Raw genomic sequence first — 12,723 nt, forward strand, 5'->3', positions numbered from 1 at the left:
AAGTGCGTGAGTGACCTAAACCGTAACCCGTTCAAGTTCCTAATCAGTCTTGTTGCCTTCCCTGTGATGAGCACAACGTGCAAGATCCATCATTCCAACAGGTTCCCCGCGTGTAGCCGCCGTGGGCCACGCTCCGCAGAGCGCCGCGCTCCCTCGGCTGCTGTGGCTCCCGGTTTCCGAATCTCAGAATCGTCCAGCCTGGCTCCCTTGCCGGGGCGGGGCCGGGGCCGGGGCCGGGGCCGGGGCCGGCGTTCCCAGGCTTCCGAGCCATCGTCCTCGGCCTCGGGTCACTAAGGTGCGTCTGTCTCCTCGGCGAGCTCCGGCGTCCGGCGGGGTCTCGCGCAGCTGCGTCCGTGGAGGCCGGACTCGCTGCGAGACGCTCTGCCCCGCGCGCCGCCGAGCGGTCCGTTCCGAGACCTCCACTCCGGGCGCTCGGGCTTCCCGGGGCCAGGCGTGGCCGCCTTCCCGCCGGCCCGGGCGGCTCCACCTGCCTCCGTGCCCGGCCCCCTGCAGAACCGCCGCCTCGCTCACCTACGGCTCCGGGAGCGGCCCGAGGCGGCCCCCGCGGCCTGCGCATGCGGACTGGGCGGCCGCCTCCCTCCCGCCGGCCGCGGCCGTTTGGAGCTCCCTGACAGCTCCACGACCCGCGGACGCAGCCTCGTCCCGTGCCTCCACGTTGCCCTATCAGAGATGGGGCGGGGCGGCGGCCGCCGCAGCCTATCAGCGCCGACCACGACCCCGGCGAGCCCAGTAGGCGAGCGGCCAGGAGGAAGGCGATTGGACGGCGGCGGCGCTCGGGGCGTAGCGTCGCCCGGGCCCCGCCCCCCGCCGCCTTCCTCCGCGCGCGCCAGCTGCCGCTTAGGCCTGAGCGAGAGCCGACGGCGGGCGAGCGGGCGGCCGAGCGGGCGGGCGGGCGGGCGCGGCTGCACCGTGAGCGCCGGCGGGGCTGCTGGGCCCCGCACCCTGTCTCCTCCTCGCCGCGGGCGCCCTCGGACATGGTGGCCCCCGGCTCTGTGACCAGCCGGCTGGGCTCGGTGTTCCCCTTCCTGCTGGTCCTGGTGGACCTGCAGTACGAAGGTGAGTCCAGGCTGCCCTGCCCTGCCCTGTCCTGTCCTGCCCGGGCGGGGGGCGGGGGGCGGGGGGCGGGGGCGGGCGCCCGGGGACAGCCCCCACCCCCACCCCCACCCCCACCGCCACCGCCACCCCCGGCGCGAGTCCCGGGGCGGCCCGGGCGGCTGGGCGGGAGCCGGGGAGTCCGCGCGGCCCGGCTGGGCCTGAGCCCGCCCCTGGGCGGGGGCCGGCGCCGGGTTCCGGGTTTGTGGGGGGGCGAGGCGCTGGGCCCGGCGGCTTCGGAGCGAGGAGCGGGGCCGGGGGGAAGCGGGGGGCGGGGCTGCGGCGCGGCGACTCCTGGCGCGTCGGGGGACGCGGAGCCCCGAGCCGCCGTCGGGTCCCGGCCCCGCTGGGACTGCGCCTTGGCGCCGGGGCACTCGGTCGCGGTGGCTGGGAGGAGGCGGCGAAGGCGGCCAAAGGGGCGGCTGCTTTCGCTTTGGAGTTCCGGGGCGGGGGAGGGGAGCGTGTCCGGCTGCGTGCGGCGGCGGGGCCGGGCCTGACTGCCGCCAAGGTGAGCGACCGTCGCCTTGCTCGGTTCTGCGGGCCGAAGTTGCTGGGTCGGGGCGTGAACGAGCCGGTGCCGGAGTTCCAGCTCCCGGAGGGCGAGGCACGGAGTTTGTGCTCTTTTACTGCTTCCTCCCTGCGCGCTCTCCCCTTCAGCTTAGGGCTGGCTTTGCTTTTTTGCGAGTTCTCTGGAAAAAAAAAAAAAGGTCCCCTTATTAAAAGGTACGGAACGCTTCGATTTCGCAGGAGTCCTGCAGATTGGATGGTTGGCTGCTCCTAACAGAATAGCAAAAGTTAGAGGGCTGCCCCATCTTGAGATGTCACGGGGGCCGGTAGTAGGAATTGAAGCTCAAAGTGCCAGTGGAAGTCGTGCTGCCAGCCTGATGACGGCGAGAAATGGACCCCAGTATAGTGACAGATCTCGGGCTCTGATCTGCTTTCAGGCCTATGGGAAGGGCGGGGCGGGGGGTGTCACACACTTCAGTATGAGTCTTAATGTTAGATCTGGAGGGAGTAAGGAGCCACAGTTGGGAATTTTTTTTTATGGCCCCCCCCCCCCCCAGAATTCTCAACCTAAAAAAAACATTTATAATACACTCCACTTTTTAGGGCTCATTCAAGGCATTGTTGTTGGTGTTGTTCTCCTGGTGACCCCATATTTTTTGAACCCCCAAATCAGAGCAGATATCATGACAACATTGGGACAAAGTATTTGACAAAGAATTTGCCTAGATGGCCCCAGTCTAGGGAATTGAAATTTGGATGCCCAGACCACTTTAATATGGGTTGAGTATTCCAGTTCTCTTGCATTTTCTAATCCTGACACTCCCCGCCCCGTGTCCCATTTTGTCCAGTTACTACTAGTAATTTATTTTGAGCACTCAAGAAAAAGTTGCCTGTGTTCTCTTCAATGCTTTTTTTTTTTTAAAGTAATGTGCACATTATTATAGGATCTGCATGTCCTGCTAGCTTTTGGACTACCTTTTTTGCAATTGCTGTTCTGTGGGATTCTTAGTACTTCATTTCCTTCCTTTAGTATTTTCCATAAGAAAAAACTTCCTTAGTTTTTCTGTATAGAAGGCAGTTCTCAGAGGAGTGCCAGCGTGCTGTTCTTGAGGAACATTGCCTGTATCAAGTAGCAGGGACTTGGTACAGGTAGTAGGGAAGAAAGGGAAAAGATCTTAAATTGATTAAAGGTTTGTGTGCCACCTTTCAATAAGCAATCTCTCACTCATGGGAATATGTGATAATTGTACCTACTTTACAGATAAGGACCTACTTTACAGATGAGGGAACGGAGGCTCCAAGAGTTTTTTTAGCTATGACGTCACAGAACTGTTAAATCCAAGCACCATAAATTAAACTCACTTACATGGCTTTAAAGTTCATCTTGTGTGCAGGCTGGAGACGGAGATTAAGTGGGTGACAGTATCATGAGGGCCCCAGCATTTGTAAGTGGTGGCAGCTGAGATAAATAAGCACTTTTTTTGTTTACCACTGGCAGTAATGAGGTGATTTCCTGGCATGTTGTTGTTTTGTTTTAAAGATTTTATTTATTCATGACACACACACACACACACACACACACACAGAGAGAGAGAGAGAGAGAGAGGCAGAGAGACGCAGGCAGAGGGAGAAGCAGAAAGAGCGCCACACAAAGAACCCGATGTGGGACTCAATCCCGGGACTCTGGGATCACACCTTGAGCTGAAGGCAGACACTCAACTGCTGAGCCACCCAGGCGTCCCTTCTGGCATGTTTTATACAGTGGTTCTCAAACTTGAGTGTGTATTAGAATCTTAATTGGAGGGCTTTAAAACAGTGCTGGGTCCCTCTCGCAGGGTTTGTGATTCAGTACGTCTGGATGGGACCTGAAATTTCACATTTCTAAAAAGTAACCACTGGTGAGAACCACTGGTCTAATAAGTCATATAGAGGAATAAAATTAGGTGGCTGCCATGTACTAGACACTAAATTTGGTGATGGGGATGTAAAAGTAAGAAAGAACCTCTGACCTAAATTGGCAAACTGTTAGCTCCTGTTTTCCAATATAAGTTGTGTTTGGCTTCAGTAACCTCAGAGTCCTCCAGGGAGATGTAGGTCTGAGGTTCAGAGGAAGAGGAAACAAAGGAGAAAGGTGTGAGAAGAGTGAATGTGAAACAAAATTGCATGTGACAGAGAGGGTCACCAGTAATTAGCTTAGTTGGCCTATTTTTTTTCTGACTTAAAAATATTCATCTTTTTTCCCCCCTAGGCTTTTCTATTAATTGTGATCCAAAGAAAGAAACTATGTAATAGTCTTATGAATTGAAAGATTACATCTTTTAGCACCCCCTTTAGAAATGGCCTTTGAAAGAAGTCCAAAGCTCTAGGTTAGGATTAGAATTTTTGGAGCTGAAAGAAAACTTTAGTAGTTTCTAGTATTCTCATGTTACAGATAATATAGCTATTTTAATTCTTTGCTAATGATTTGTTCTGTTTGGTGCCTTGACTAGGAACACAGCCTGGGAACCAGGCCTTCTTTTATCTTTTTTTCTTCCCTAACATGCTTCCTGGACCCAGTTTTTCTTTATTTCACTGAACTGACTTGACTAAACCATTTATTTGGCCATTGGTAAAGAATAGTTGGAAATCTTTAGGTATAAATGATATTGATAATTTTTATATTCATCTAACCTACTTAAAGTGTGTTTTGTCTTTTCTTGGATTTTTCTGGCATTATTTAAATTTGGAAAGAAAGGGATCCCTGGGTGACGCAGCGGTTTGGCGCCTGCCTTTGGCCCAGGGCGCGATCCTGGAGACCCGGGATTGAATCCCACATCGGGCTCCCGGTGAATGGAGCCTGCTTCTCCCTCTGCCTGTGTCTCTGCCTCTCTCTCTCTCTCTCTCTCTCTCTCTCTCTCTCTGTGACTATCATAAGTAAATAAAAAAAAATTAAATTTGGAAAGAAAAAATAAAGTAGGGAAAATGAATGACACCTCAGTAATTTATATACACTAAGTATTTTAGCAGATGATCAGATAGCATTTAGAGTTCTTTTAATGTGATAAGCTGTAGTTAGTAATATACAAGTTCCAGTTCACTTGACTAGTTATCCTGAAATGTAGTAGTTTTGATTCTGTGGGACAGGTTGTTGCTCTGAGATGGGATTCCCTGCAGGAATTATTAGGCTTCTCCTATGATGTGGATTAATTATGGTTAAATTTAATTTCTTTTGTCATGGTTTTCCTTTGATTAATGTCCAGCAGTTTATCTTTGTTTATATGGAAATATCATGGGAACCCAGTCACCTGCTCTTTAGATTTTAAAGATATTTATTTATTTATTTATTTATTTATTTATTTATTTATTTATTTATTCATTCATTCATTCATTCATTCATTCATAGAGGCACACACACACCCACACACAGAGGCACAGACACAGGCAGAGGGAAAAGTGGGCTCCATGTAGGGAGCCCAATGTGGGACTTGATTCTGCGTCTCCAGGATCACGCCCCTGGTTGCAGGTGATGCTAAACCGCTGTGCCACTGGGGCTGCCCTGCTCTTTAGATTTTAACCATAGATGTTTTTCTTTCAAGATCTTTAGAAAGCTGGTTTAAAAAAATATATATTTTTTGTTTTGTAAATCTAATACGTTTGTGTCTTTTGGAGTTCTGGTATATGGGAATCAGTCAGCAGATGCTTTCTGGTGAGATAATCAGTGTATACAACTCATGATTTTGTCATCGAGTTTACAGACCACTTGGGGGTATTAAGATATGCTTTGGGAAGCATGCATGTCCTCTTCCCTGCTTTCTCAGTTTGGATTTCATGATCCACCTATAGTCACTCCATTGCAAACACCCTTTAATTTCCTTGTCCCTGTATTCTTTTGTTTTACTCAACTATCAACGTTTGACACCTGTGAAACCCAACTTGGCCAATTTGTTTGTTGTACCTCAGAGTTGAACATAGGTGGAGAAAAATGGAGACAACCCTGCTGACTGGTCTCATTGTAAGCATATAACCTCAATTTCAGGAATATTGCCAATATTCCTACAGTTCCCTAGTATGTCTGTTCCTGGAAATCAGGATTTCAGACCTTTTCTTTCCTTAAATCTCCAGTGTAACCCTCTTTTCCTCCATCTCTTTACCTCATTTTTTTAGACTTTGTTCTTATTTGAGAAAACGAAAGCCACCACAGGGCGATTTCCTTTACTTTCTTCCATGAAAGTCATTAGCCTATCTATGTTTATATCTGTCTGCTACTTTTCTTATATTAAAATGGATAAAGTGATCTCTATTTCTGGCAAAATCCAATTCCTATACTTATGCCCTGGATTTTATTTCCTCCCATCTTCTGAAAATATTGCTCCTATAGTTATTGTTTCTTTCCTTGTCATCACTTTGTTTCTCTCTCTGGGATCTGTTGACATCAGCACTCCAAAGTGCTGTAGGGTTTCCATCCTAAACTGTTCTTTGATGTCTGTGTGTCCCTTCTGCTACTGAACTGTGTCTTTGCTTCTCTAAAAAGCAGGACTTTGAAGAGTTGTTGATAGTCTATTTCCTCATCTTTTGTTCTCTTTTTTTTTTGTTCTCTCTTTAACACATTACTGCACTGATAACTGCAAATTCTTACTATCTGACTCCTATTTACTTACACCTCTTTCATCTTACTCTTCCCTTCATCATTAGGCTCTCACCATGCCAACTTCTTTTTTTGATTTATTTTTCTTTTATTATTATTATTATTTTTTTTTTAGAGAGAGAAAGTGGTGGTGGGGGGGTTGGTGGGAGGGGCGGAGAGAGAAGGAGAGAGAAAATCTCAAGCAGGCTCCACACCCCGTGCTGAGCCTGATTCAGGGCTCAGTCTCAAGACCCCAAGATCATGACCTGAACCTCAATCAAGAGTCCAATGCTTAGCCAACTAAGCCACCCAGGTGTGGCTACACCAACTCCTTTTACTTCCAAATGCCAACCTCATTTCTGACTGATTCTTGCTGTTCCCACAGTCTGGAAAGCTTCAAATGAGGTCTTCATTTTTTTTTTTTTAAGGTTTTATTTAGAGAGAGAGAGAGAGCGCATGAGAGCACACACATGAGTGGGGAGGTGGGGAGGGTAAGGGGCAGAGAGAAGCAGACCCTCCCCACTGGATAGGGAGCCCAATGTAGGGCTCCATACCAGGGCCCTGGGATCATGACCTGGGCCCAAGGGAGATGCTTAACTGACTGAGCCACCTAGGCTCTCCCACATAAGGTCTTCAAATGAACATTCATATTTCAGAGAAGCCTATCCTGACACACTATGTAAAAAGGACTCTCTCCTTCAGTTAATAGTCTCTGTTTACCTTTCTGAATTTTCTTCACAAAACTTCATATTGTCTAAATTATCTCATTTATTTTTCTTTCCTGTCCTCTCTAGAATATAAGCTTTGTGGAAAGAGCTCTTGTCTCTGTACTTGAAACATAGTGATGTGAAGTAGATGTGCAATAAATATTTTTTAAATGGATGAGTGAAGTTGACTATTTGAGCTGTTTTTTTTTTTTTTTTTTTGCATGGACTCTTCTAAAATTATTTTCTAAGTTTAGAAGATAAAATTCATTTATGCATTCAGAGTTAATTGAAGCAAAGGCAAATGTCCATTGAAATTGAGCAAACCTAGTTCAATAGATTTTATTATCCTAATTCACCTAGGAACATTTTAATGCACACATTTAGTTCAGATGTACCACACAACTATTCAGCCCTTTTTTTCCTTTCAGTGTGGCTCAACCACTTTTTGGGTCATGGTGGCTGGAGAGAGATGCTTGGGGTTTCCAGCTCAGTGTATTTATATTGAAACTGTTTTGTCATTGGTTCTTAGTTGACCATGGAATTGCTAAGATAATGCACTTTTTGCTCTTTCTGTGGCCAATTTCCACTTTTTCTGTTTTTTCTATGAAACTTCAGACTCTGCCCCATTTGTCTTGACTCTTGGATTCAGATCAGATTTTTTTACATAGTATTTTGTCATTTTTGCCTCATGTGCCTTTGTAGGATGACCTGTGGGTTTTCCTCTTCCATCACATTTTTTTTTTTTTTAAGATTTTATTTTTAGTGATCTCTACACCCAACATGGGCCTCGAACCCACAACTCCCAGGATCAAGAGTCACATTCTGCTGACCGAGCCAGTCAGGAGTTCCTCTCTTACCTCACATTATAAGTTGCTCCAATTTGAATAACCACCCTGGGCTTGCTACCTGTTACATCACCTGGTCTTAGCTTGAACCTTAGAATCTTTCATCACTAGTTCTTGCCTTTTTCATTCTTGTTCTTGGACTCTTGATTCTGACTCTCACCACATTATACTTTTAACCCCTCAATTTCACATTTCTTAAAATTCTGTATTTCTTGCTCTCTAAAATATGATGGATTCTAATACTAACTTCATGTTAAGACTTAGCTACTGTATCCTTTTTCTTACACTTCCTGTATATTTTGCTGACCTATAGTTATGCTTGTCTAAGGAGAAACCTACTATTTAATACTGGTTAGGAAATGGCATGACATTTGATTGCTTCTTTCTCTCTTAGAGAGTAGGAGATAGCTCTTGTCACTGTCTCCTAGTATGTGGCAGAAGAAGAAAAAAGTAACCATGGCTCAAAATAGGGTTGAGATACTATAAAAACAGCCACAATTTGCAAATAATTTTCTCTTTTTACATATCAATGTTTCAAAGAATCTTTGGTAGTGTCAGTTTGATTTGATAATTGTTAATATGTATCCTGGATTCTATTCTTTTTTCTTTTTTTTTTTTAACTTTTACACTAAGTATCTTGTATGCTGTGTATATAAAATGATTACTCTTGTAAAATAGAAATTTATGAAAATTCAGAGTGGTAGATGTTAAGGACTGACAGAAGTAGTAGTATGGCACCTGTTTAGGGATAAGTTTTTGTACAGGCTTCAAATTTAGTTCTTCTTTGAATATTCACTAATTCATGAAAAGTGGTTTAGAACATTATCCAAAAGATTCGTTTTACTACAAAAAGGAACAGACTTATCGCTTGTCAGGCTTTTGGCTAAGATCAAGTGAAGGAACAGACTTCCTGGAGTCTGAAGGGATTCCTACTTGAAGTTACTCTAGTCAGCTGGGGTTGTGTTGAACATTCTGCAGACAGAATTGTTTCAAATCTGCAGCTGCCTGGGAAACCTTCAGGTGGTTGAGCCTGGCTCACACAGGAGGAACCAGATAAATGATCCAGACATCAGTTCTGTTATTCTGATGACTTGTGATACTTTTAAGTAAGAGGGAAGATTGGATAATGAGTGTCCACTTTGCACAAGGTACTGAATTAGGTGATTTAAAGAAGAAAAGATTTTTTTTTTCTCTCAAACTTTTTATCTGGATTGGGGTATTGAGTTGTGAGAGGCTAGCAAACTGTGAAGGTCATTATATTGAGATGGTGGTATTGCAAAGTGAAGTCATGTACTTGTGAGTGTGGAGATGTCATAGCAGCATAGAAAGGGCTTTCCCCCACCCTCTCACTGCAGTAGTTAGGGAAGGTCTCACGTAGGAGCCAGCATTTGGGGGCAGAATCCTGATGGAGGAGTAGAAATTTCCCAGGGGGCAAGCGGGAAAGGTCTTTTCATGGAACAGCAAGTTCAGAGGGATGTGGCTTGAGAACTTAGTCTATTCAGGAAAGTACAGCTAGTTCATTCTGGTATAGGAGTGTAAAGTAAGAGGTGGAGGAATAAAGGATAAGGCTGGACCCACATCATGGGATCTGATCATTAAGGGTATTATTTGCCTTTAGATCTGAAGGGGTTTAGACTGAATCTAGCCACTGATGTGAAAATACTGCATACTTTTTATTAGGAGTGCATTTTTTAAAAAAGATTTTATTTATTTATTCATGAGAGACACACACAGAGAGAAGCAGATACATAGGCAGAGGAAGAAGCAGGCTCCCTGCAAGGAGCCCAGTGTGGGACTCAATCCCAGACCCTAGGATCACACCCTGAGCTGAAGGCAGATGCTCAACCGCTGAGCCACCCAGGCATCACTAGGAGTGCATTTTGGAAGGATTGCTCTGGTCCAGCATGGGAGCTGGATTTGGAGGAAGATGAGGGAGGATCCCAGTTGGGAGGCACACCATCTTTTGCAGGGAGAAAGGAGACTGCATAACAACCCTTAGACTGTGGCAGAGTCAGTTATGGAAATGGGACCAAGATGCACAGAAGGAATTCTTTCTGCATGATTGGGGTAGGCCATGGAGAATTTTCTTAGAGGAGGTGGTATTTACTTATTTTAAATGGAAATCATATTGGATAAAAAGTGTGACATAATAAAGATCAGAGTTTTATTCAGAAGGGACAGAAATGCTGGATACATCTTTTAATCCTAGAAGGTGAGAGAAATTTAGTTTGAAGAGTAATTTAACTTTTGGGGTGACAGTAGAGGGCATACCAAATTACTTTTATTGGAAGGAATAGTACAAATGGAATAACTTTAAGCGGGTTTTGGTACAGCTTACAGAGAAGTTAAAGGTCACCCCGAGGCGCATGCCTGGCCTTAGTGACCAAGGAAGTCAACCCCTAAGGCTTAGCTCTTGTTGTCCTGTCTCCCAGGATATGCTTATCAGAGAGGTAACTCTGCTATGCCAGATTCTGGGGCCCCCGTTCTTTGATGAATTTCACCTGTTTATTCAGGTCATGAATGTCAGTGAAATCAGATAAGTAGGGGTCATTTTTGTCCATGACCAGTTGGTGCAGTTCCAGTAGTGACAGATTTATGCTTTTTTCCAAGTCTAACTCTAGCACACCCTTATATTCAGCCAGTTCTCCCGGTTACCATAGTCTGGTCAGTCTTTCCTTTTTTCTCTCTTTCTCTCTTCTTTCTTTTTTAGATTTTATTTATTTATTTGACTGAGAGAGAGAGAGAGAGAACATAAGCAGGAGGAGCAGCAGGCAGAGGGAGAGGGAGAGGGAGAAGCAAGCTCCCCTCAGAGAAGGGAGCCCAATGTGGGGCTTGATCTCAGGACCCTGGGATCATGACCTGAGCCAAAGGCAGGTGCTTAACCGACTGAGCCACCCAGGTTCCCCCATATTTGGTTTCTTGATATCCTGAAGAATTTGGGATTTGGCCATCTTGTTGCTCTGCAACTTCCTGAGTTTCTCAGCATCTTTCTCCTCTTGAGATTGGTGAAGAAAATATTTGGCAAAGTTTCTCAAAGTCATACCACTGGGGTCAAAGTAGTAAGAAAAGGGCAGGTAGATAGATGTAGGAGGCATAGAGCTCCAGGTTGATCTGGCAATTTGATGGGGTCTCTGATTCCTAGATGTAGTTTTGGTGCAGCTCTGAGAGGAATGCATAATCGTGATGGGTGGCCAAGAAGGGGTCCTCTGAGGGCACTGTTAGGAGGTGGTGGAGAGCCAGTGGGATGTTGAGCTCTTTTTCCTTCCAAAAGGCACTGTGAAAGTAGGAAACCACAATGACTCTCAGTGAGGAATGTCTGTCTTGAAATAGCTTGATATAACAGTTTGAAGAGCTTTGCAAATGCATTCTTGTCTGCTGCTAGACTTAGGTTCAAATTAGCATTAGAGGTTGGAAACCATTCTGCTAAGATGTTATATTAAATAAGGGTTGAGTGAGTGAAGCGTACAGGGCTTAGTAACTGGAGCACCTAGCCTGGATTATAGGGAAGAGATCGTGAGCTGTGCTGAAAAGAAAGTTGGGCTTTGAGATCGAATCTTGTTTTGCCAGTTACTGTGAGTCTTCCAGCAGGATGGGTAACTTCTTTGAGCCTCAGTTTCCTGAGTTATAAGAATATGAAGGATATTTACTTTTTATGGTCGTTGTGAAAATTAAGTGAAATTATGACACTCAGAGTATCTAGCACATGGTAGATTTTTATTTCCTTCTGTGTTACAACTTTCCTGTTAAATATTTTCATAGCTGGAAAAGGAAAACATTTTGACTAATAGTTTATTTCATCCAGATTTCTTCCTCACGCAACCTGGAATCTTCTATTCAGTGCATTAATCTGATCCTTTGAGAAAATGTAACAGGGAAAAGTTTGAAACCTTCATGTTATTTTGAAGTCTATCCCCTTCCTAGTCCCTGCATTTTGGAATACACAGAATCCCATCAACATGCCACTGTAATTACTTGTACCTCCTATAATAGGTTGAATTATTCCAGAGTTCATACACAGTGCTTTCATCATTCATATTTGATTCTTAGTCTCTACTGTACACATACTTCAAAGTGAATGATGCACAGATTTTTGTATTTTACACTAGGAACTATGTAAAATAACTATATTTATGGATGGATAATTCATATTAGAAATTATCTTTAAAAAATGAAAATGAGCAATCTGTTTTAATATCCCTACCTCTAGTCCCTTAAAGAGATTTATTTATTTTTTTTAAAGATTTTATTTATTTGTTCATGAGTGACACAGAGAGAGAGGCAGAGACACAAGCAGAGGGAAAAGCAGGCTTCATGCAGGGAGCCCAATGTGGGACTCAATCCCGGGACTTCAGGATCACGCCCTGGGCGGAAGGCAGGTGCTCAACCACTGAGCCACCCAGGCTTCCCCACATAGTAAGTTCTTTGATAGAACCCATTCTAATGACGTCTCTTTTACTTAGAATAAACTGTAATTTTCCTACCATGGCCTGAAGGGCCTAGTATGATCTATCTTGCTTATATCTTCTTTACCTCCCACCATACTGGAGCCTCCTTTTGATTCCTTGAAGGTGAGCTTGGTGCTACCCAAGCCTTTTGTACTTGTTTTATGTTATTTGCCTCGTCATATTTTGGCTTCCTGGAGGCATCGGTCATTCAGGATTCTCCTTCCACTCCCTGATCTCTTTCCTCTCCATTATGTTTGAACTCAAACATTATCTTCTCAGGGAAGACTTATTTGACCCCTTTTTCTATATTAAGTTCTCTTCCTCCTCTTTTCCTTTGGCAGTTGGTCAGGGCATTTAGAAATGGTTTTATCATCTTCTCCACAGCTAGAGCAGTTCAGTGCATAAATACTTGGTCTGGTTTTTATAAATGCTGCATCCTTTTTAATTTATAAGAATGTCAATTATATTCATTTTTGGAATTTTTTCCCCTTAATTCTCTTATT

At 45.1% G+C, this 12,723-nt stretch overlaps 1 protein-coding gene across 1 annotated transcript in view; it reads left to right on the forward strand.

Annotated features, from left to right (window-relative positions):
• Positions 1 to 896: 896 nt before the first annotated feature.
• DNAJC3 (DnaJ heat shock protein family (Hsp40) member C3) overlaps positions 897 to 12,723 on the forward strand; it is an 86,873-nt gene continuing 75,046 nt past the window's right edge. Inside the window, exon 1 of the mRNA XM_055335810.1 lies at positions 897 to 1,077. Within this exon, the coding sequence (XP_055191785.1) occupies positions 996 to 1,077 (82 nt within the window). The 5' untranslated portion in view covers positions 897 to 995. The remainder of the gene's footprint in view (positions 1,078 to 12,723) is intronic.

Source organism: Nyctereutes procyonoides, unplaced genomic scaffold (assembly GCF_905146905.1).
Source record: "Nyctereutes procyonoides isolate TBG_1078 unplaced genomic scaffold, NYPRO_anot_genome, whole genome shotgun sequence".
Taxonomy (NCBI): Eukaryota; Metazoa; Chordata; class Mammalia; order Carnivora; family Canidae; genus Nyctereutes; species Nyctereutes procyonoides.